Raw genomic sequence first — 26,487 nt, 5'->3', positions numbered from 1 at the left:
CAATACTATAAAAAGGTAGAATAGCTGGTATGTATGAGGACATGAAGGATCTACTCACAATTCCTTGTGAATTACATTTATAGTGTGACTGCAAATGTGGTTTTGGTGTTTCGTCTCCCTAGGTTCTTGTGGTTGAGATGGAAGAGGTAAGTCAAGTGAGATGTGTCTGTTTCTGGGCTCTGAGGGTTTGGTGGGCGGGGATGGACGAAGGTAGGGCGGGATGGAGGGAGGGAGCCTGCCTGTCTCTCTAAGTAAGTGCAGATGTAGCAGTCAGGTGAAGTGGGGGTCTATTATGTAACCTCTCTCTGACACATTGGACAGGATCATGCTAACTTCACTGATATCTGATTGACAGTTCAACTGCAACAGATCAACTGCACAGCAACAGACCGAAGTCACGCCCACATTGTCACTTCAGCTGCAGCTTGCCTTTCAGACAGAGAAAATGGGGCAGCCGTAGTGCTACGAAACTATCCCCCCTGAGTAAGTTTAGTTGGAAACTATCCCCCCTGAGTAAGTTTAGTTGGAAACTATCCCCCCTGAGTAGGTTTAGTTGGAAACTATCCCCCCTGAGTAAGTTTAGTTGGAAACTATCCCCCCTGAGTAAGTTTAGTTGGAAACTATCCCCCCTGAGTAGGTTTAGTTGGAAACTATCCCCCCTGAGTAGGTTTAGTTGGAAACTATCCCCCCTGAGTAGGTTTAGTTGGAAACTATGTGTGTGACACATTTTACTGAAGCCACCACAGTCACCTTGATTCAACTTCTAAGTCAGCATAAAATTAACGAGCGTCTGGGAGAATTTGCTCTTCCTCTGAGGTAGCAAATTATCAATGTGCAATGGTGTATTATTTCACCATGAGTTATCACCTTCACAGCAGATTTGTGTGTGTGTGTGTGTCTGAAGGCAGTGGCTGATGCAATAGTGTGACATCTCTATTCTCATGCACAAAGCCTACTGTGTTACAGGGCTAGTCACTGGGGCTGAGGCTGGGGGAGGGGAGGTCAGAGAAGGGCTTTCCTCACTGTGTGTGTGGCTCTACTTGCTATTGATCATACAAGACACACACACACACACACACACACACACAGACACACACACACACACACACACACACCACTCAGGCCCTCATTAATAATTCATGCGCAGTAGTAGTGCACTAAGAGCCAGAGCAGGCCTAATATTTATAGTGTTCTCAGGGCTGTTGACCAATTAGAGCTTAGTGGCGTCTGAACTGAACATTCACATGGGTGAATAAGGAAGAGACGGAATACTCACTGTGTTAGCACACACACATCTGGCACACATGAACATACTAACATCAACACGCTTATGGGTGTTAATATGATTGGTCGAGGCATTGTTGTGTGAGGATCAACGTGAAGGTCATTAGGACAGCAGCCTGGCGTCGTTAAGAGGCTTCGCCCCGCTCTGGGACACTGCTGGCGTCACCGTATCTGGGAACACCTATCTGGGCACCAGTGTTAGAGTGCCCAGCAATTCGAATATACACACATGCACACGCACGCATACACAGAGGCACATGTGTACACGCACACATGCACAAGGGCACACACACACACACACACTCATATTTAGCATACCACAGAGCTCTCATGAGTAGGTTTATCACAGCTATCCCATCATCCATCACTGCATCGTTAGACACACTGCATTTCCAGGCTCCTCTGGGCCCACACACATGGACGCACACACACACACACACACACACACACACACACACACATACACACATACACATATTATCCGGGTAATGAGGTGGTGATGTGTGGCCCCAGCTCTGTTCCACTCTAGTGGTCCCTTAGTGGCCCTCTGTCTCTTTCTCTCTCTCTTTCTCTCTCTTTCTCTGTCTATCTCTCTCTCCCTCTCTCTCTCTCTTTCTTTCTCTATCTCTCTCTCTCTCCCTCTCTCTCTGCCACATGCTCTCATCTGGTGGAACCCTCGTATGAAGAGAGGAGGGGTGGAAAACCTCTACATACTTATGTTTACTAGCAGAGGGAGTGATTATGAGGTTGGATGAGTTACATTGTGTGTTGTAATGTAATGTGCAGTGTAATGGTTCTATGATTATTGTCCGAGAGACTTTAGTGCGTGTGTGTGTGTGTGTGTGTGTGTGTGTGTGTGAGAGATCAAACACTGAAGCAGAGTTTGGCAGCCAAATGATGTCATCTTTAGATGAGTGACAATCCTGCACAATGCACTCTTGACTGAATGGTCTGTGGAAGTGGAACTATTGAAATGGTGCATGCTCTATCTCTCATTGCCTCTCAGATGTATGAAGAGTGACCTCATAGTTTCCAAATGCACGTGTCACCTCCCCCCTTCCTCCCTGTCTCTTTGTTTCCCCTCCCTCCTCCTCTATCCTTCTCTCTCTCCCTAACTATCTCCCGCGAGTGCCTGTGTGTGACATTCTCTCACGGCACATGACATTGCAGAGAGGGGGGTCCGGAAGGGATGAAGAGAAAAGAAGGGAATGGAAGAGAGGCCACAGGCCAGTGAATGGCCACGCAGAGATGATCCCCTTCCAGTCAGTCCCTGGTTAGTGTCTGCAGGGCCACAAAAATACCTTGATGTCAGGCCTGTCACCAACAGAGAGGGAAGAAGAGAATGATCACCATGGAGAGCCATGCTGGGTCACTGAAGGACTGGGCCGCCAAGTAGCCCAGACTAATGCCTGTTCAGAATGCCTAATCATTGTCTGTGGTGGCAGAGACGATGCCTGTGCAGAATGCCTAAGCAGTGTTGTGGTGGCAGAGATAATGCCTGTGCAGAATTATTTTGTTAATCTCTTAAACAAGGGTATTACTAGTGAAGAGTTCTTCTTGGATAATAATTGGTTTAAGCTCTCCACTATCAGTTTAAGCTCTCCACTATCAGGTAGTTTATGTGAATAAGGCAATGTTTTTGACACATGTTTAGATTCCTAAACTCTCATTCCTAAACTGCTGTCTCTAATTTGCCTATAGCTAGCTCTCTAAATGAATGTTATTTCCTGGGTGAATTGTGATATTGTGTCTGCAGAGGCCTCTGAGCTAACTAAGGAATTCAGCTATGAGACACAGCTAGCTATGTATTTTAGACCTCGTATCAGAATTACATAGCAACCACTAAAGTCATTAGCCGTCAGATTCTTGGATAACCTAATAAACGGCATGGAATGTCTGACGCCCAGAAACAAAAGATCTTGTGACCCAGTCCAGGAATACGTATGTGGGACATTTTATAGGTCCCAGTTACAGAGAGGTATGTTTTTCTCTTCAGTGTTGATTAGACTGTTCTAGTCCTTGCCACTAGGGGGCTATTGGTCATGATTCAAGATTCAAGATTCTTTATTTGTCACGTGCATACAAGTATGCAGTGAAATGCAAAAGTGACAGTGCCACAGAGGAGTGCAAACAATACATTTAAAATAAATAGAATATAAACAGCAGTATAAACAGCAATGTAAGCAATGTACACAATGGAATGACTATATACAATGGCATTGACAGGTTGTCAGTACAGTTAATTACAGTGAGAGATGAGTCTGCAATGGGTAATTATGTGTGTGCGTATGTGTTATGATGTCAGTGAGTATGTGAGTGACTTGAGGGGGGCACTGGTGGGGTCGTCATTGATGATCCTGATGGCATGGGGGAAGAAACTCAGTCTTAGTCTCTCTGTTCTTGCTGCATGACAGCGAAGGCGTTTGCCTGACCGCAGCAGCTGGAACAGTCCATTATTTGGGTGGTGAGGGTCCTTCATTATCCTGCAGGCTCCGGTCCTACACCTCCTGGTGTACAGGATATGGAGAGGAGGGGGTTGGAGCTCCCATGGTCCTTTCTGCAAGGCGTACCACCCTTTGCAGAGCTCGCCTGTCCTGGGCCGTGCTGTTACCGAACCAGACGGCGATGTTACCAGCCAGGATGCTCTCCACAGCTCCAGAGTAGAAGGACTGAAGGATCCTCCGAGAGACTTTAAATTTCCTCAGCTGCCTTTCCCACCAGTGTGCTGATGTGGGTAGTCCAGGTCAGGTCTTCTGTGATGTGGACTCCCATGATATCACGGCCACAGAGTCAACCAGGTTAGACTATGTCTATGGTTGTGGTCTTTCCTTGTATGGGTTGTGAATTATCATCAAGTCCAAGAGCCTAGGACTGTCTACCTGGATAGGGTTTCAATTCTTTCAACTCAAGGCTAGGCCATATTGGAATCCTCTCAGAGGAGGCCCTGTTTCTATCCACGTATTGGTTGTAAATGATTATGAAATAACATTATAGGACTTTTCAAAGCCTGGTCCTGGAGAGCTGGAGAGGGTCTGTGTTGTTGTTCCAGCCTAGTGTTGATTGAACTAATTAACTAATCTTCAAAACCTTGATTACAAAAACCTGTAGTGCTGCGGCTCTCCAGGACCAGGAGTGAAGATCATTGTGGTCTATACCCCCTTGGATAGGTCTGATTCCTCCAACTCAAAGCCAGGCTACAGTGGGTCTATCCCCTCAGGGGAGGCTCTCTAACCTAGAAGACTACAGGAATGGATTACTGTACATTTGAGATGTGGAGAACTGGAGAACGGATTATAGCCTAGACAGAGTGGAGAGGATTTGGCTTGGACCAATACCTTTCTGACCCACACACACACACACACTACACTATGGGTGTGTGAGATGTCCTGTATTCAACCACTTAAATGGCTGGAAATTATAAATGGACAGCACTGGACACGTTTCAAATCATAACAGATTTATTGCACAGCCTCGCTTTGGCATGTGCCTTCCTCAACATGCATGAAATGTCTGCAGATGGACAAATGGCTGAATACTGATCCAGTCTGTTCATCTATCCAAGGTGTGTGTGTGTGTGTGTGTGTGTGTGTGTGTGTGTGTGTGTGTGTGTGTGTGTGTGTGTTGAGCGAGTGGGTGTATGTGAGTGTATGTATGATGTTGAGATGTGTGTAAGAGTAATGTGAATGTGTGTGTAAGAGCCCTATAACACTTATAGGGCTGAATGGTCAGTCCACATGTGGCGGAGTGACTTAAGCAATGGCATTCCTCTGTTGAGCCAAGACTATCACAGGCTTTGTTTTGTCATACTATGAAGTGAAGAGAGTCTGTGCAGTGCTAAGAATGTTGAAACACTGAAGCAGTCAAAGGCTGTATCTCGCTCACTTCAAAGTGTTGTTTGTGTACCTTGGCAGGGGTCTCTCTCTCTCTCTCTCTCTCTCTCTCTCTCTCTCTCTCTCTCTCTCTCTCTCTCTCTCTCTCTCTCTCTCTCTCACTCTCTCACTCACTCACTCTCTTTTTTCCCTGCCCTCTCTCCAACCAAACTCGGCCGAAACTCCCGAGCCGTCCAGTGAGACCCAGAGGTTGTAGAACCACACAATGTGAACTGTATCATTTAGAAAACCCCCTTGCCACAGTTTCCCTTCCGTGTCAGAATGTCACAAGTCTGGTTGGACCAGAGATGACATGACACACATGTCCTCTCTACCTCACATGCCACGGATGTCCCACATAGCTCCTGTGTCCCACATAGCTATATGTGTGAAGAGGAAGTGAATTAATGATGAGGTAGTTGTAGCCCCAGAAGTACTGAGGTGTGTGTATGTGTGTGTGTGTACACAGTACAACAGTAGTATGTGTGTGGGGGTTTAGTACTAGTGATCAGATTTGTATGAGCATCTGATGGATGCATTCTCACTTCCTTTTCAGTGTGGGCGTTTCCTCTAGGAATTTGAGTTTTTAGGATGAAATAACCTTTACGCAGAATCTTGTGATGTGTAAAAGAAAGAAAAAAAGAAAGTGTGCGTAGGCTGTACTGAATGTTCAGTGCATTCTGTGTGTGTGCATGCACGTGTGTGTTGAGTAAGTGGGTGTATGTGAGTGAATGCATGATGTTGAGATGTGTGTAAGAGTAATGTGAATGTGTGTGTAAGAGGTAAGCAGAGCTGTGATAACCACAGTGAATCAAGTGTGTGTGTGTGTGTGTGTGCATGCATGCTTATAACAGTATTACTCCAGTGTACAGAGAGTGGGAGTGTGTGAGTGGGTGTAGTGACTGCTCCATCAAGCTGGATCCCTCAGGGCTGTGAATAATGTATTCTGGTTGTTCTGAAGCACCAGGAATACTGGAGAGAGGGGTAGCACCCACCTGGGATTAGCAGAGAGGGCTAACGGGAGAGATTCAAAGTGTGAAATCTTTACAATACAAAGCCCTGCTGGGGGGGGGGGGGCTATTTGCTGTGTTGAGACATTAAACGGTTCTCTTTCACAAATTAATTGAATAAAAGTGCTGTACAAATCACACACGCGTCTTCTATTTACAAAACTGTTATTCCAACTCTTATGATGGTGAATTCCTCTGTGATCTGTTCTTCTTGCTTCCCCAGCCTCTGGGTAGGTACTGTATGATGTTTGAGATGTCAGCCTTATGAGATTGCCTTTGTGCCGTGCTTGGCAGGCCTGTTGAGAAAGAGAGCACACACACACTGTGCTGGGCAGACCTGTTGAAGGAGCACTGACACAGTACCATTTCACTCTGTCACAAAGGATCCTGCGTGTTTGGTTTCCATGGACATTTTTTGTTCAGTCTAAATTGATAAGGGTATACTCAGCGCAGTCATTGATATTATTCTTTGTAGGAGAGAGGGAGTGAAATAAAAAGTAAAGAGCAAAAAGAAAGAAAGGGCATATGAGTATAAGAGAGGGAGAGAAATTACAAATCTTAAAAGAGGGAGGGAGGGAGGGAGGGAGGGAGTGAAAGCAAGTGTAGAAGAAGATCAAGTACAGTAACTAAAGACATGGCAAGATTAGCTTTGGCACAAACTTGGACAAAATGGTTTTGAAACTGTAGCCTTTTCTTTTTAACCTCTGTCATGAATAACATTCAGTTCATGTAAACTTTATGCAATTCATTGCTGCCAGTGTCCTCCCAGCAGCTGAAAACATAATATGCTAATGTTCCACTTTGTCGGGTTATTTACCCAACGTTGGCCTGGCAGTTATTGATGTGCCACTCTGCAGCCTGGCACCAGACGTGTGTGTGTGTGTGTGTGTGTGTGTGTGTGTCAGTTACTAGGACTAGTCTTAAGCAGCCCTGTTTGTAATTTTAGGGGAGGTGCTATTCAGTATCCTTGTTGATGAAATGGTGGTTTGAGTGAAGATGGTATATAATGCATGCCATGACAGTATATGAATATACAACGAATTCAGTATCTGTGGTTGGGCTACTTTGTGGGTGTGTGGGGTTACTTTGTGTGTGTGTGTGTATAGTAATGAATACATCGTCTGTAGCCCAGTCATAGTGGAGGTTATTCATAGATGGATTGATGGTCTATAGACCTTGATTTACAGAGTACTCACGTCACCCAGATCATTTCCTCTCCTCTCATCATCCACCTCATCCTTCTTTATTCTCTCTCTCTCTCTCTCTTTCTCTCTCTCTATCTGTTGCTCTCTCTCTCTCTCTTTGTCTAAGGTACTCGCCCTCTGCCACCACACAGCTAAAAATAACTGGACCAAGACTCATCCATCCATCCTCCACAGACACACACACGCAGCACATCAAGAATCAGTATCTAACCTCCGTTCTACAAAGCGGCAACCAATCATCTTTCTCTTCACTCACTCAAACCATCTCTCTCTCCCGCCCCCTCTCTCTCCCTCTATCAGAGTGGACTGAATGTTGTCGTACAGATCCTTTGTGGGTAGTAGGTTTAGGATTAGTGTATCCAGCCCTGCTCAGTTCGGCCCCTGACTGAGCCAAATCCATTACCTCTACAGCGCCCACCCGCGTGCTCTCATGCCAGCTAGCAAAGACGTGAGTTGGAGAGCTACATCGCTGGCTGCCTGCCTATACGGATGAATGGCTGCTTAAATCCATACACTGTTTTATTCCACACCAGTGATTTCCCGGTCATGGTTTGATAGAGCTATCAATACTGGCTCCCCTGGTGGTGGGGTCGGGTACTGCAATTGGAGACATGTACTGTTCAGCATTGTTTATGGGGCATTGGAAGCGGTCTCTCAGAGAGAGTCTTGTTGTTAATCTTCGTTCAGTTTGCCACTGAGGGTTATCACCATGCAGTCTCCTCCCTTCCTAAATCCTCGTCCTGACACACTTTAAGAGAGAGTGTGTGTGTGTGTGGTCGCAGTATCTCTTCTACATGGATGCACACTCTGTTAGCCCACTCCAGCCGCGCACACGGTCCTGGAGGCAGCGTATTTTTAGCCTAGCAACACAAGCTCCAGTTTTACTGGTTGTCGAGTGCGGAGGTGGGTGGCGGTAGTACAATGCGCTTCTCTCTCCATCTCTTCCCTGCTTCATACAGCCGAGTGTTTACCTGCCCTCTCTGTCACACTCTTACGCCTCCCAACAGGAAAAGGTGAAGTGTGACATGGGGCGGCTACATATCTAACTACCATAACATATTTAACATAATTACATTGACAGTAAAAAGGCAAAAACATAACTTAAACCTGTGTGTGTGTGTGTGTGTGTGTGCCTGCGTGCTTGCTTACATGCGTGTCTGTATGAATGTGTGTGTCTTTCTCTGACTGTGTCTCTGTTGGCCCTTAGTAAGGGGGACCCAGCCCTTGGACAGTGGTCAGCGTAGCCTACCATTGTGTCCAGCAGCGACTGCTGACTGCTGCTGTTTCAGAGTTCTCCTCTGGAGGGATTTGCTGTTTGCTGAGCTCATCAGACACACCACCCCTACCCTGGCATCAGACGCACCGCCCCTGGCCTGAACCAGTGAAACACACTGATCTTATCTGAGCAGGCCAGCCAATGGATGGGCTGCAGAAATACACATAGGGTGTGTATCCTATATACACATTCTACTAATTTACATTTACATTGTTGACATTTAGCAGATGCTTTTATCCAAAGCGAGAGGACATTACAAGCGACAGAAAGTACATTTGTCTAAAGTAAGTGAATCATCTATACATCAGTTATATATATTATATATAATTATATTATATATATAATGTGTATGTATATATATACATCAGTCATCATCATCAAAAAAAATCTATGCTAGGACCAGGGGCCATTGTCAGTCACAATGCTAGAAGAAGGAAGAATTATTATTATTATTATTTTTTTAAATTTTTTATAAATGTATTTGTTTTGCTCTAGATTACAGGATCGCTACAGTATATCATGTTGATGGGCTTCCTGAGATGTTAAACACTTCTCCACTTCTAGTGACGGTGTGTGTGTGTCTGTGTGTGCGTGTGTGTGTTTGTGGTGAGGCTTGGAGTGGGGCAGGCTGCATATTAATTCAAGGATATGGTACATTTGGGTGCATGAGATTGATTCATTGTTCATGAGTAGTTTACACAAGGTTGTGTGTGGGTGGTCATGGGTGGTCCAACTTCAATAAATACTGCTGGTCATATTGTGTAAGACTTTTATGTTGTTACTGTTTTACAGGTGTGTTTTTAAGCCAGCTCTGCATTCAGTGGGTTTAATGAGCTGAATGTGGCCTCTCACTTTTCTCTGTTGCCATCAGATGATGCTAGAATGCAGCCTTTGTAGTGCGCCTGGGAGTAGTTACATTTTCTGATCAGCAGGCGGTGCTGTGAACAAGCTTTATAAATAAACAGGGTTAGGTAGAGTCTGAAGACAGTAGGAGGAAAGAACTGACTTTGAGATATGCCAAAGACTTTGAGACTTTAACATTTAGTCAATATTTGCAGAACCAGGGGAGGCTGGTGTAGGTAGAAATCGGAGGACGGGCTTATTATAATGCATGGAATAGAATAAGCAATGGTATCAAACACGTGTGTCTGTATTATTAGGACTCCAAATTGCTGATACCTCATGCACTGGTCATTGAATCTATATGTAGACTACACATAATCTTATGGTGTTGGAGAGGCAGTGTGATTGACTTACTCCCCTTCCCTGCAATCCTTCCCTTGGCTATTGCTCTAAATGACATCTGTTTGTACTCAACTCAACTTTTAGTCAACTTACCTAATAGAACAAGGTTCTAATAAATGAATGAATAAATCGATTAAGTGTGTCTCATCATCCTCCTCCTCCTCCTCCTCTCTCTCTCTCTCTCAAGGGTGTTGTTGAGCAGTGGCGGATGCGTGTGGGTGTGACAGTGCCAGGGTCAGGATGACGTCAGTAGCCGCCGATTACGACCACATGGAGATCCAGCAGCAGCAGCAGCAGCAGCAGTACAGCAGCAGCGATGTCAACAACCGCTGGGATGCCGACAACGAGTGGGACAACGAGAACAGTTCCGCAAGGCTGTTTGAACGATCCCGTATCAAAGCCCTCGCAGGTAGGAACCCTTAGAATAGAATCATAGGACCTTGGAACGTCAGAACCATAGAACCTCAGACTCACAGGCAGGTACTGTAGGAACCTCTAAACCACAGCACTTTAGAACCTCAGAACTATAGGACTCTAGAACCTTGGAATCTTACATCTTCAGAATCTTAGATCCTTAGAACTTTAGAACCTTAAACAACAGAGCCATAGAACCTCAGATTTAGACAGGTAGGAACCATAGAAACTTGTGGGGCTCACGCAGAACTGTCTGGACCCTGGCCTGCCCCATACCCTACTGACAACTCACTGAAATACTAAATACTAGGGGACAGCATTGACTCCAACTGACACATCATCCAGAGTGTGAATTGTCATCCAGAGTCTCTATTGTGTGAATGGGTTAAATCACAGTGGTATATTAGAACTCTGGGTTAAAGCAGGAGTGGTCAGCTTGCTCCCAGAGATCTATAGGGTGTGCAGGCCTTTGTTCCAGCCCAGATCAAACACACACCCGGTTCTATGAAGGAGATGCTCATCAGGACCTTGATTAGATTAATCATGTGTGCAAGTGCAGGGCTCGAACAAAAGCCTGCCCAGCCTAGATCTCCAAGAAGCAGGACTGCCTTAAAGTGTCACAAGCACCAGATTGGGTTTGATTGGGATTGATTTGATGTAGTGCCCCCCCCCCCCCCCCCCCCCACACACACACACACACACACACACACACACACCACAGATTAAGAAACTGTGCTACACAGGATTATGCAGTATTCCCACTAGCTAATTAGGATCATTAGGGTTTAGTGGTATTTCCACTCAAATTGGCCCACCTAAAGTGCTTCTCTGAGGATTAACAGGGATTGGGGGAATCATAGAATAGCCACTAATGAAGAATAATTAATTGAAGAGAATGAGGATTACTGTAATGTAGGTATGAAGCAGGCAATCTGTGATGCCGTAAAGACCAGTTTAACAGGAGAGGCCAATGTTTTAGTTGGACACACACATACACACACACACACACACACACACACACCCGCCTCCCAGTAACAGCAGCTGTAGCATGGCCCCTGTGTGCTAGTGCTGGGCAGTAACAAAACTGTGCAACCCTTGTATACCAGAGTTAAGAACCCCTGTGTCTGTGAGTCTGTACTCTAGCCTATGCCCCCCCTGTCTCCCAGTAACAATTGCCCCAGTGCTCCAACTGTAATCGTAGCCGACCTGCTGCTGCTGCCTGGTTCCTGGGCTCCATCGCTAGGTTAATATGCTTCTGTTCCACTTAGCTAAATAATTCACCTCCATGTTAAATATGCAGGGGGTGGATGGATGAGTACCCGCCAAAGCCAACACTACAGCATCACAACGTGGCCACTCCGGCAGCTCAGCTGTTAGCATCTCTCATTCATGATAATGAGTGTTAACTTGTTATTGTACTGTAAAGCCTCCTGTTCTCTTCATCAAAGAGCGTTACTACTCACTGTCTGGGGAAGTGTTCAGAACATACTATTATACAGTATGATTTGTTTTAAGCCACTTGTCAGGTATGCTGTTAGTATTAGTGCTATTCCTGTAAAAAAAGGGGAGCAGTTAAGGTCTGTGTTGTCTCTTTGCATAGATCTGGCAAGCCAGTCTAAGGTTATAGTGTTACTTTCCACTGTTCTTGGTCATGCTGCCCTGGTATCATTACTGAACTATTCATGTAATTAATCTCTATCAAATATTGGCTTAATGGGGTTGGCAACCCATCTCTCTCTCCACCCAACTATGTACCCCCCCCTCTCTCTCTCTCTGTCTGCCTCCCTCCCTCCCTCATAGCATTTAGATGTGAGTTTTGCGTTGCGGTGGTGATGGCGTTCTGCTCCTGTGGCATCACTGGATGATAGTGACATCACTCACACATGGCTGTTTCCCTAGAGGCATACAGTCATCATCATCAGTCAGATACAGTCAGGAACCAGGGCAGCAGTGCCCAGGTCAGCCCAGCACAGACCTGTATAGAGGATTGCAGTTGAAACAACAAGGCCAACTGACAAAAAGATTTGAAAATAGGATCCAATATTTAATATTCCTTTCTGACTTTTAAGTTGTAGAGGGATGAATGAAGAACAGAGAGCTGTGTGGCTAAATAGCCAGTCCTAGTATTGTTTATTCCACAGTGCGCCACCCTCGCCGTGGTCGGAGAGTAGGCCTGCTCACTAAGGTGGTATTGGAAGCGCTCTTAAAGGTCATTGTTTTTTTCTGTCCAAATGTGTGCCCTGGGTCCTCCATTAGTTCAGCCTAATCAAGGTTACCTGTAGGGCAAGGGAAGCAACAGACAGCAAACCATACTGGAGGGGATGGTAGAGTAGGTTCTGTGTGTGTGTGTGGCTTTGGGAGGATAAAAGGTTTGTGCTCTCCAGTGCTGGGGTGAATTCCCTCTGGCCAGACCATTACTCCTGACTATGTATTTATACTGTAACATATCTAAATATGCTGTGTGTTTTCACTGGGCAGCCGGTCTTAACGTGATTACACACACGCACGCATACACGCACACACGTGTGTGCGTGCATGTGCGTGTGAAAGGCGATGCCCCTTCCTGAGGCAGAGGCTAGTGTGATCCTGGAGAGTGTGTGCTAAGCCAGGTGTGTTTCACCTACATAGAGTGCATATGATAGGTAGGGAAATCTAAAACCACTCTCTGCCCTAACTGCACTGGTCCCCTTGGTAACAGATCTATATCTTCTTACACTGAACTGAAGGAGGGAGGGAGAGAGAGACTCCGTCCGTAATCCAGTTGAGTAGAATATGCTAAAGAATGTCCCATTGTTATATAATATAATATAAGTGAATGTCAGTTTGTCAGGAATTTGTTTACAGCTCTCTGCTGCCTGCCTAGTACAGTGCATACTGTAGACTGTGTGCGTGTGCATGCTGTATAGGTCTGTATATGTCTGTAGGTGTAAACATTGTCATGAACAATCTTGGTACATACCACCACTGCAATGGATGAGAGTGCATGAGTGCACTTTGTGTGTGTGTGTGTGAGTGTGTGTTTTGACACTCATTGTGTGTGTATATTGACCCATGTGAACCATGGCAGTGTCCCTGCTGTGTTTCTGGTAAAGCCTTTCAATCCGACCCTGGAAGAGCACGGAATAACCAGCGGTGAGGTCACTGGCATGGCCTGGCGGAGCACTCACACACACACACACACGCACACGCACACACACTCACACGCACACACACTCACACACACGCACACACACACACACACACACACATACACACACACGCGCACACACACACACACACACACACACACACACTCACTCAGCAAGGCCAGTCTGCAGGCCGTCAGTTAGGCCCAGCCTGGACAAAAGTGTGAATAATTAAAAGCAGCCTTGCGTCTCAAAGGATCTTTATGCTGCTGCTGCGGCACATCGACCCCCCCAACATTCCTGGAATTCCTCTATCTTCACTTCAAGACAGGAAGCCACAGACAGACAGACCGACCCCCCAGGTCTGAGGGGGGAGCAGTTTAGTATATGGGAGAAAGAGAAAGTGGGGACTCTCTGCCTCTCTCTCTCTCTCTCTGCCTCTCTCTCTCTCTCTCTCTCTGCCTCCCTCTCTCTCTCTCTGCCTCTCTCTCTCCCTCTCTCTCAGATGTCTATCTGTCACTATGACAGAATCTGAACTCATAAGAATTTCATTGTCATTTGACTGGGTGAGGTGGAGGGCTGATGTGAAATGTCCCATGTTGGCTTTACAAGTTTGTGTTCTGAACGCATCACCCCGAGCTCTCTCCCCTGGCCAGGTGTGCTAATTAAACCGTGGTTTTACCACAGCCGCGCTGCGGTACGGCACAAGGCGCAGCCAAGCCTTTCGATTGGCTTCATAATGACTCTTATTTTACTCTTATAGTAACACATGTTTTTGATTAGTTTTGTTAGTGACTTTTATTGATGGTAAACTGGAGCAGTTTGAATGATGCATAGTGAGTTAGTGGCAGCCTATTGTACAGTATTGTTTACCCAGTATGTTACTGCTCCACAGCTCTACTGGGTGTAGCTAACGCCAGAGAGGGAGAGAGAGGGAGAGAGAGAGGGACTGTGAAGTGATATTTCCCTGGATCCCTCTCCTGCAGGCTCATGACCATATGGACTCCCTCCCTCCCTTCCTCCCCCATCCATACCCCAGAGAAAACAGTGGGGAAGAAAAACAGAGCATTCTGATCTACTCCCCCCCCCAAAAAAAAAGAAGAGCATTCTTTGTTGAAAGCATACATAATATCTTTGAGGGACATTTTGGGAGTATACAATTTGGCGTTTGACTGAATATATATGTTTTGGACCCACATTAGGCCTACTTCCAGACTGATAAAATACATAGATCATATATTGTGTTGCAGATAATGAATAGAGTACCCTTGACCTATTGCAGATTAACCATACCCTGGGACTGAACACATAATGATCAATAGATCTTCCATTGATCTTCTATTGAACATGGTCCTTAGCCCAGTTATACCAATCACCATGTCATTACACACTGGAGGCAAGTCCCACACACACAGTAGTTAGCTTCATCTGAGTGTGGGAAACCAGGCCTGTAGTGTCAATGAGAGGAGGACTGTGGTGGAGAGAGGAGAGGAGAGGGCTGCTGTTGTTGAACTGGATGAATGGTGTGTTTGAGGAGGAACAGAGTTGCCCTTGGGGGGGTGGGGGGGATCCACGAGAAGGCCATGTGATTACTGCTACGACCACAGAAGAAATTTGGGCTGCCCGTATCCAGGAGTGTTTCATTTGGTCTATTTACTGATACTGTAGTCCTGTGTTAGTGCTAGCGTTGTCATGGGGACATTGAGAGCAGGGGAGGCTGGTGGAGGAAGAAATCTTTGATACCATTCCTGATTCCATTCCATGCATTACAATGAGACCGTCCACCGATTTCTACCTCCACCAGTATAGAGCGTGATTGATAGAAAGAAGAGCTAACAGTGGGAAAGCCTGTAGCTTTTATAGCCTGTCATATTCTCTACAGCTTGTGGAAGTGAGAAGCCCCTGTGTCGTACAGGGTGGACTGTATGAACTCCAGGGATAGCTCATTCAGACTGAGGTGTTAGATACCTCAGCCCACTAGACCTGTCCCCCTGATGTGTAAATCTCTGTCTCACACCTTAATGGGTCAGCACAACACACACACACACACACACAAAATGGGAATGTTGGAAAATTGTGTGTGCGTGCATAAGCCTCATCTGGAAGTGCCTCCCTTGCCCTGGCCTGCACAAACCTGGAACTGTTTCCAGTGTGTCTGTGTGTGTCTGTGTGTGTCTGTGTGTGTATGTGTGTAATCGCGTTAGACTGGCTGCCCAGTGAAAACACACAGCATATTTAGATACGTTACAGTATAAATACATAGCCAGGAGTAATGGTCTGGCCAGAGGGAATTCACCCCAGCACTGGAGAGCACAAACCTTTTATCCTCCCAAAGCCATGCCTTCCATCTAAAGCTAGGGCAGAAATCCCACACCATGAAATGTATGGAATCTGAGAAAAACCCAGCTATGAAATATTGTTAGAGCGGGGGGCTTCCTAAAGGGGCTTCAGATGGGTTTGGGTGTTGTGCTGTTTGCCCAGTCTGTAGCCAGATGTATTCTACTCTCATTTACAGGGATAAGGACGCAAGAGTAGGATTCTATCAGAGGAAAAGCAGAGAAAAGGGACATGCTCTATGTTATTATAATATTGTTTTCTTCTGAAGTAAAAGGTTTATAATGCTCTGTGGTCATGTCAAGTGTTTGGTAGTTTCCTCATGGCTAAACAATGAAGAGGAGAGGAAGAAGGGAAGGAGGGAGAGTAGAAAGGAGGAGAGAGGGAGGATAAGAGAGGAGAGAAGCCTGTGTAGTCTTTGGGTTGACTGTCTAGGGTTTGATTACAGAGAGCTCTCTCTCTCTGAGCGATCCTAATTCTTCCGGCTTTGTCTGCCTGTTCAAAAGCCAGTGCATTTTTGAGAGGCCCACACATTCATGTGAAGCGGAGAGAGCAGGGGAAGGGGGGGATGAACTCAAACAGGACGTGCTGGCAGGACACAGACAGGAAGTTGGTTTCCAGTACATGGCTCTATCTACGCCTCAGTGAAATATCAGGGGGATGTTTTTGTCTTCAATATAACAAATGTGTTTGGAAATGAGGAAGGTCATGGCCAAGTCTACCCCGCTCCCTCTTTTGATTTGGTACGGCCCACCACTCCAAACCCCCTCCCCTACCCTCCTCTGTCCCTCCCACGTCCCCATATGGTAATGATGCTGTGACATCACAGTGGAACTCCAGGGCTGTGAGTGGCTGGCTGAGTGAATTCCAGGCTGCTGGCCCCTCCCCTGGAGGTTGTGAAAGGTGTGCAGTGTTTGAGCAGAGAGCTGCTCAGTGCAGGAGGACAGAGTCCAGCGTGCTTTCATTCTCTCACTCCCTCCCTCCCTCTCTCAGTCACTCCCTCCCGCTCTCTCTCACACCGTGGTTTTCCCCACATTGCATTGAAACGGATCACTTTCTCTTTCTTCATTGTTGGAGCGTCAGCATGTGTGTGAGGATGGGGGGATAGAGAGAAAGAGGAGAGGAAAATAGACAGACTACCAGACGACTGAGAGGAGCATGGTGTGGTGCTGAGCAAGCGTTTCCTTAGGTTGACTATTAACTACTAACTGCAGCAGGAGGAACACGCACTAAGGAGTGGACAGCCCTACCCCCACTCACCTCTCAGGGGACAAACGGACGTTGCTTTAGGAGAGGGGAACATCTTCACCCCCTCCTCACCCTTCCTGCCCCCTCACCCTTTATTTTCTATTGCACTGATGGAGCTACAGAGGGCTACCAGCATGCCTGGTCCCCTCTCCCCTGGCCCTCTCTCTCCGGGACCCCTGTCCCCGTCCTCAGGCCCTGAGCTCTCCATGTCCCACAGCCCCGGCCCCAGTCCTGGCCCAAGCCCTGGCCCTTCTCCGGGCTTCTCTCAGGCTGCCTTCAACTACAACCAGCTGGAGGGCCGCTTTAAGCAGCTGCAAGGTAAGAAGAACCCGGCAGGCAGCCAGGCAGGCAGGGAGAGAAGGAAGGCAGCAGCAGCGGTGAGGGCTTTGTTTACTAGCGTTGCTATGCACGCTAATGCTAGCAGGCACAGAGATAGAAGGGTTGATAGCATTAGGAGGGGTCTCCATGCTTACAAAGACATCTGATGGTGTGTGTTTGTATGCGCACGCGCGTGTGTGTGTGGATGGGGTGGGGGGGGGGGCTAGGAGCTGTAAATATGAGGATGCCCTGGGATAGAGGGGTTTTCCTCTCTTTGTGTTGCATTGTGATAGGAGGGGGTCCGCTCACAGCATCCTCTTATTTACTGAGAGAGAGAGAAACAGGAGGAGTAGGAGAGGGAGAGAGGCAATGACAGACAGGCTCCAGTAGCTTATGAAATATTGATGAAATGCAGAAGAGGGAGAGAAAGAGAGAGAGAGAGGGACTGGGTAACAGCGTAAAGAGACACCTTTTAGGGAGACGAAAGGTAAAAAAAAAAAACAAGCCATTAAAACACGTCTTTTAGACCAGACCATCCCCTCCCCAACACTAATCCTGTTCTGCTCCCTGAAGCCCCAAACACCATGGCTCCATTTGATTGGCTGCCCAGAGACAACAATGGCAGGGGAGAGTCCCGGTGTTGGGGTTGGGGGGGTTCTCTTATCTTGCTTTGTAAGCAGTGGTATTGTGGAGAGGGGAGCCCATGCAATGAGCTCTGGGAGGAAGTCAGTGTGGTTGTTGTTCCAGTGTACACACTTTAGTAGCATCCCACTTAGAATGAAACAATGCCATGGATGTGCCGGCCATGCATTCTAATGCTGTGGTAGTTTGGATCTTGGAACTTAGCGTATGCTGATGGACAGATTGAGATGGCATGTTGTTGTGGAGCTGTTTGGTAGGCTGTTTTAGAGAGAGATAGAATGTGTGTGCGTGTGTTTGTGTGTGAGATGAGGAGGAGACAGTGTGTGTTGTTTTGGAGCAGTTTGAGGGGGACTCTCATGTTGCCTTGTTATGCATGCACATTAGAGGATGAAAGGGGGCTTTGATGAGCATGCCTCACTGAGCATGCTCAGAACAGAGGGGGCAGCATCTGAGCCCCACTGTCTCATGCAGTCTGGCACGATCACCCTGCTAGGCTAGCAGACGTGTGTGTGTGTGTGTGTGTGTGTGTGTGCGTGTGTGTGTGTGTGTGTGTATGTGTGTGTGTAAAGCATCAAAGGAGTATCTGCACACCTGATGGGGGAGGCTGCAGATGCAAAACGAGTAAAAAAAAAAAGGAACAGTCAGTGTTATTTACTTAGCAAAAAACACAGTGCTTTAACACACTCTTATATTTGGGTCGATGGCCTCTTCATTAGAGTGTCTCAGGAGGAGAATTTGTTTCATTCTGAAGGCCACCATGGTGGACACCAATGATTTTGTTCACCTACTGTATCTTTTGCAGATAAATCAGAGGCTGTTCCAGTGACTGACTCAAAGCCTTCCGTTGTGTCTTCAGGGTAAACTGCTGTTGTTGACTACCATCCTGTGTGGGGGTTGTTGTGTTGAGTTAAGTTGAGGTTGAGAGCTGTGAAATACCAGAGCGCACACTCACACACTCACACACACACACACACTGTGAAATACCAGAAGTTCACCATAGGAACAGAAACACGTGGCTCAGGGTTAAGCAGAGGGAGGATCTGCTGGGCAGAGCGTGACACACACACACACACACACACACACAAGCAAACAACTATACATTACTAAGTAACAGTGCCTGGAGTCGTGTAAACAACAAAATGAATGAGAGATGACTTCAGAGATGGAGGTACTTCACTAAATCACCAGTGAGGATTATAAAATATGTTTGTGATGACATATGAGTGAATGATGCATGGTCCTGTGGGTGACACATGGCCATAGTTTCATTAGCGTCACAGTGACAGGAGGGAGGCCACTGGAATGCCTCAGACGTCTGTGTTACCAACGATTCCAGAGGTGCCCCCCTCTTTTTTATCAGTGTTGGTAATACAGTAAACACACACACACACACACACACACACACACACTGTGAAATACCAGAGCGCACACACACACACACACACACACACACACACACTGTGAAATACCAGAAGTTCACCATAGGAACAGAAACACGTGGCTCAGGGTTAAGCAGGGGGCAGATCTGCAGGGCAGAGCGTGACACACACACACACACACACACACACACACGCACACACAAGCAAACAACTATACATTACAATCATCGCAAGTAAGACTTTCTCTTCGTATAAGTGCTCAAAGCAGTCACAGTGCAAGTCTCTCTGCCTTGGGTTGTTTAATGTTCTCTGACTCTCTAAGTAACAGTGCCTGGGGTCGTGTACACACACACACACGCAACTGACACATGACACACAGTATGTGCATATGACACATTGGAAATGAATGAGAGATGACTTCAGAGATGGAGATGGATTACTTCACGAAATCACCAGTGAGGATTATAAAATATGTTTGTGATGACATATGAGTGAATGATGCATGGTCCTGTGGGTGACACATGGCCATAGTTTCATTAGCGTCACAGTGACAGGAGGGAGGCCACTGGAATGCCTCAGACGTCTGTGTTACCAACGATTCCAGAGGTGCCCCCCTCTTTTTTATCAGTGTATTTTTTGTCACTGTTGGTAATACAGTAAACACACACACACACACACACTCCACACACACACTCCATACACACACACACACACACACACACACACACACACACTCCCCAGAGCTCCTGGCCCATCCCTGTGTCCTGTCAGCCAGACATATCCATAAATGACTCTGTGTAGAGGTGGAGGATGGGTCTGAATAAGGAAGTAAGCTGGCATCTTTATTAAAATGCCAGTCATCGCTGCATTCCCGGCACAGGGCAAACAATGACACACTGGGAAACTCTTTCCTTGGCGCGGCATTGATTTAAACTGCTAGCCACAGTAACTTCAACTGGCAGAGGGAAGGAGGCTGGTTGGGTCAGCTCTGGTTCAGAATGTGTGTTGCTTTTGCATCAATGCTTCTATATATTAAATAGTGGAATATTGTTCGTGTTTTCCACTAGAATGGTGTGTGTGGAATGAGAGGTTCATTGTGTTCCCTGAGGATGATGTAACATGAGCTTGGTAGAGTGTAAATCTAGAGTTTCCTGGAGCTGTGCTGAAGGTGAGAGAGAGGGGGGGAGGGGGAAAGGGAGCGAGGAGGAAAGAGAGAGAAGGAAAGAGAGAGTGTCTCGCCGCCCACTCTCCTCCTCGTGATTGATTTGTAGCAGCACAGGAAGACTCCAGCCTATTTCACTCACTGTCATTAACGAATGGGCTCCTAGTCCGTGAATGGCACACTACAGAGTGAGTGATGGTGGAGAGAGGAGGGGCCGTGGTTATTATGGGGTCAAATAAAACAATGTGGTACTAAAAACCCTGTGGTGATGCAAGCGTTGAACTCTTACCTCATCTCTCTATCCCGCATCCATCATATGACATCATAGTTGTGGCGGTGAGAGTACTTGCACCAGGGGATATGGTAGACGCTCTCTGTGTGTGTGTGTGTGTGTGTGTGTGTGTGTGTGTGTGTGTGTGTGTGTGTGTGTGTGTGTGTGTGCGTGTGTGTGTGTGAGTGAAGGGCGGTTCTTTTCATTGGCAGGTGTGTGTGGAGTATCGTCATGGAGTCACCATACGAGTATGTTGCTGTTATAGTGAGTGAGAATTGCATATAGGCATAGAAATGCCTCTGGTGTGATGGGAGTGAAGTGGGGTTGGCTGTACACCATGTAAGCTGTTCACCTCAGGTGAGGTTTATCAGGTACTAATGTGTTAATGGTAGTGCCACCACAGGCATGTAGTCAGGCCCTACAGCATGGCATGACAGGTGTCAGGAATGAAACCATGCAACACTATCAAAGGGGTGTGGGTGTGGGTGTGTGTGTGTGGGGGGGAGGGGGAGGGGGGGTTCAGCTGTGCCAGAGCAGTGTGGTGGTATTGAACCAGGGTACAGTGTACATAGATAAGTTCGAGCGTAAGCTGCTCACTATAAGCCATTCTTAAAGATAGATTACAACAGGCCCGCTGTGTAAAGATTCCTTAAGATCAGTGATTCCAAAAACTAAATTTAAATTTGAATTCCTTGAATAATATTGCATTTAGTATACATTGTATTATAGATAGCTGTGTTTTCTCTCTTTTTATTTGTAGATTGTAAAAGTCTTAGAATTTCATAGATAATAAATAGAATAAACTATTTGTGTGTGTTTGTGCATAGAACATGGGTTTCCAGGAGGATGTTAACTCTTGTGAGATTCACTGCTATTGTTCTCTGGAGATGTGATGACACACACCAAGCCTTATTATCAGACTGTAGCTTAGATACTTGACACACACACACACACACACACACACACACACACACACACACACACACACACGCTGTTGCTTTGACACCTGTGGACATGCAGTATTATCTCTCCTGTCTGTAACTGTTGGTATGATAACAGTCATGCCATGGCTTGCATGTCAGGCTGAAGGGTACACGAGGGCAGAGTCCAACTGCACCAGTGCAGTACGCCATTGGATGCTCGGTATCCGTAGTTACTGTAGCACGCTATTGTCGGATAGAGGTGAAACTCAGTTTATGTCTATGTTTGCATTGACCTTTTAAAACAATAATAATCAGTCGTATCAGGATGCTGTCCCGCCATTGGTGGTTGTTGTCCTCTAGCCGATATCCAGCCTCAGGACTCAGTCTGTGGCAGCAGTCTGTGGAGCTGCTTCACCAGCAGAGAGAGAGCGAGACAGGGAGAGAGAGGGAAAGCAGAGTTACGGCCAAACACCATGCGTCCGTCTCAATGACCCTCTGTTCCTCTCCTGGCTCCAGCTCTCCCACTCAGCCACCCTCTCCCAGGAGAGAGAGAGAGAGAGAGAGTCCACTGGAGAGCTCCTGGCTCAGTAGGCCAGGCCAGTGACAGATTCAGAGACAGACACAGAGGGATATATCTTCTTGACTAGGACTCTTCAGTTACTCTGTATGGAACCCCCTCCAAACCCACCAGGGGCGACCGGATTCCCCCTGACAAAAGAGGCCGGAGAGAGTCAACACCGACTGGCTAATGCATGCACATGCGTGGGAGCACACACGCGCACACACACACACACACACACACACACACACACAGACGCACACACACACACACACACACACAGACGCACACACACACACACACGTGCACACGTGCACACACACACACACACACACACACACACACACACACACACACACACACACACACACACACACACACACACACCACACACACACACACACACACACACACAGTATGGCCCAGGCTCCTGTGAATGAGGAAAGAGAGAGTCTATGACAGGGAATGCTGTGATGACAGGCAGGCTCTTTCATTCAGCCATCAGAGAGGAAGCAACCCAGGCAGCATGAATAAGAGCCAGCCCCATTGGTTGGCTCGGCGTGAGATGGTACAGTATCAGTACTGTCTGATGTAATTGGTGGTTGAATAGCCTGCTTGGCTCTGAGTGTGTGTTGGAACGGATGAGTATAGACAGTGGGGAGTCCCAGCTGAAATGTGACAGTTCTCAAAACTGCCGTCCGTGTTCGACACAAGAATACTAGCTGGCTATTAGTCAGTAGTTGCACTATTGACGCTCGACTATTCAGATCATAGGTGAAAACATTACATTATTTAATTGACCAGAACTAGTATATAAGTTGCATGTCTTATTTGACGTGTTAAATAAGCCTTATTTGACTTTGATTTGACATGCGGTACGACCTCTACATGCGGTATGACACACAAACGCACATAGCACTACGTTCCTCGCTGACTGGCTAACAGGGCAGTGGAGGAACAAACACACCCCGTCGTTGGTGCTCCTCTTTGAAAAACAAAGGTCAGGTCCACCAATCAACTGGAATATTACTGTGTGGGCAGGGCAGCTCTGCTGGGTCACCACGGTTGGCTAGTCAAGGAGAAACCTTCCACTCGAACACAGTGAGAGACGCACATATGCGAGAGGTTCCATGGTGTCGGCTAAAGCACAGCTAACCCTGACGGAGCTTCAGTGAGCTTCAGAGTGGAGCTTTGTTTCTCTGAATGTCCTTCTCAACTCAATGCCTGTCTGGTTGAGAGGACCATCGATTTGCTGGTGCTGTGGAGTGTGTGTTGAGTCTGTGTAGGCTCAGGCCCTGTGTAGGCATCCACACTGGCAGGGAATGCCACAGTGTGTGTAAATCTAATTTATTTTATGAATAGAATGATCTCTGTACAGAATACCTTACATGTCACAATTCAGTTGTTGTTTCATGTGTTTACACACATGTATACACCACGGCATCCTTGGTGTTAAGCCGTGTGTAGGGGTCCGCCCTGGCACGGAGGGAACGCCGCTGGAAAAGCACGGTATTAGCGTGGGTTGGGGGGCTGGAGCCCCACATTCCTGTGTGCCGAAAGGCATGGAAGCATGGGATTTGGGGGCCGGAAGAGTCCCGAACGTGTGTTTGGATATGTTATACGATCCAGATAAAATGGCCCAAAGCCCTGTTTGTGTTAGTCCTCATAACAGTCATGAGAGAGTGAACAGAGCAGAGCAGAGCAGAGCCGAGCTAGACTAGACTGGGCTAAAGCAGACCAGACCTGTCTGTCTGTCTCAGAGCATGCTGCCACGGTGTGTGTGTGTGTGTGTGTGTGTGTGTGTGGTGTGTGTGGTGTGTGTGGTGTGTGTGGTGTGTGTGGTGTGTGTGTGGTGTGTGTGTAGGTGTGTGTGTGTGTGTGTGGTGTGTGTGGTGTATGTGGTGTGTGTGGTGTGTGTGTGTATGTGTGTGTGTATGTGTGTGTGTATGTGTGTGTGTGTGTCAGCGTTGAGAAAGCCCCTAGTTTCAGAATCTCACCACGCCTTCCCCCTCTCTCTTCCCCTCTTATTAAAGACAGATGTTTGTTATAATGGGTTCTATCTGCAGGCTTGTGGGTTCTACCCCTCCTAGAACAGCACCTTATGTCACATCTCTGGCCTTCATAGGGAACACATGGTTCCTCAATGAGACACTTCATTTCATACCTTACTTACGTACAATTACATACTGGCTGGAATAAGGAGAGGGAGTTTATCTTGCTGTCTGCAGTGCTTTGGCTTCCCTGAGGGAGCATTAGGTCAGTCAGAATGTCCCCCAAATTCAGAACACTCTTTGTCTGATTTGACTTGATTTGATTTGACAATTAGAAAAACTGTATACGATAATGGGTTAGTGAAAGTTTAAAGCAGAGTATTGTACAGTATATTTGCTGATTTGTTTTATCATCATAAAAGGTGACCACTTGGCCTTTGAAAATGAGGTGAACTTTAGACTCCTGTGATCTTTGTGTCTGTTTTTTTTTTTTTATTCTATTCTGAGGACATAAAAACAGGCACTTTGCCCAAGAGATGACACTTAATTCACTGAAACTGTAGGACTGTGTCAATAACATTTCTCTAAGGTGTTGGCAATGTTAGAGCAGGACTTGTATTGTGTAGAATATCTCATCAGAGATCTGTATCAATACTAAAAGCTTCTGGATCATTCCTAAAGAATTTGAGCTCAGGATGTGATTCTTCAGTCTCCAGCCTCGTAGTGAATGTGTTTGTTTTAGAGTTTCTGCTTCATCCCTAAAGCAACACGGTGAATGACTAGCATGTGGTCTGGGACGCCCCTGCACCTCTCAGTCCCCTGCCCTCCCTCTCCCTCTCTCCACTTCCTCCCTCCCTCCACCCTAAGCCCCCCCCCACCTTCATGTCCTATATGACTGTATGACTCCCTCCCTGTTTTCTCCCTCCCTCCACCCTAAGCCCCCCCCCTTCACGTCCTATATGACTGTATGACTCCCTCCCTCCCTCCAGCTCTCCATATGACTCTACTATGACTCCTCTGTGGTTTTCTCTGTGCCTCCCCCTCTCGCTCTCCCTCCCTCCCTCCCTCCCTCCTGAACTCCATAGGATTCTACCATGTCTCCTCTATGCTTTCTCTCTGACCTTCCATCCCCCACTCCTCCTTCCCCCATGTCTCTTCTCCCCTCTCTCTCCCCCTGCCATCCTCTCTCTAAAACATATCTCAGTCATTAAACACAATAACAGCTCAGATATTTCCTGAACAGCCTCTAGTTCCACATGACCGGTGTGTTTCACAGCTTCTGAAAACACGAAAAACGTGTTCATGAAAAAAGTGGTTATGTAGCTGTTCAAATATGTTTGTTCTGTTTTTGAAGGTTTACGATAAGTTGCCGGTGGCTCTTGAAGTTTACGACAAATTCATTGGTCGTAATATTTATTGTCGCAGTGAGAATTGAATGCATTCCCTACAAGCAGTGTCATGGGTTCTCTCTATTTCACTAGCTAGCTGCATCAGGCTTAACTGACGAGCCAAGGGCCTCAACTGTGCATCTCCAGGGCCCAGTATTTAAAAACGTTTAATCTCGATCAGAATGATCCAGATTCCCTTTTTGCTATCCAGAATCAGATTGAGCTAGCTGATTTCTCCTACGCTACACAAAATCTGCCAGATGGATCTGATCCTGGGTAGCAAAAAAAGAATCCGGATCATTCTGATCTAGATTAAACATTTTGAAATACTGCATCAGGAGCTCTCTCTGTCCAACTCCTACCAAGTCCTCTCAGCTTTAGAGGAAACCTAAAGCCCCATACACACAAAAATGAACAGTCATCTCTACATCTGAGCAAATAGTGCTCTAAACCAGTCATGTAGCAATGTATTCTTTGAATGAGTAAACAGTCATCTCTGAAATAATTAGTAACACATGGGGCGCGCACACACACACACACACACACATTCACCACATTCACTCACTCACTCACTCACTCACTCACTCACTCACAGAACACACACACACACACACACACACACACACACACACACACACACACACACACACACACACACACACACACACACACCATATCCATATCCATTTTCTCATTCTTTAACAGGAATTCCAGTGTAAGAATTGAGTAATAACCTGATATGAATCATATTTCCCATAGGAGGCTCCACAGCTGTTGCTGTCTTATTCTCTTAACTCTCTCTGACTGTGATAATAAAGTATGACTGGACACACACATACACACA

General features: G+C 46.7%; 1 protein-coding gene across 2 annotated transcripts in view; it reads left to right on the top strand.

Annotated features, from left to right (window-relative positions):
* sptbn1 (spectrin, beta, non-erythrocytic 1) overlaps nt 1-26,487 on the top strand; it is an 85,349-nt gene that overhangs the window by 14,698 nt on the left and 44,164 nt on the right. The window contains exon 2 of one of the 2 annotated variants that reach the window (XM_083695352.1): nt 10,077-10,298. In XM_083695352.1, the coding sequence (XP_083551478.1) occupies nt 10,130-10,298 (169 nt within the window). In that variant the 5' untranslated portion in view covers nt 10,077-10,129. Of the gene's footprint in view, nt 1-10,076; nt 10,299-16,780; nt 17,329-26,487 lie in introns of those variants that run through there. The other variant, XM_083695351.1, reaches the window with a different exon arrangement.

This window comes from Argentina silus (genome assembly GCF_951799395.1).
Source record: "Argentina silus genome assembly, chromosome: X".
In the NCBI taxonomy this organism is placed as follows: domain Eukaryota; kingdom Metazoa; phylum Chordata; class Actinopteri; order Argentiniformes; family Argentinidae; genus Argentina; species Argentina silus.
This window is presented reverse-complemented; position numbering and strand designations above follow the sequence as displayed.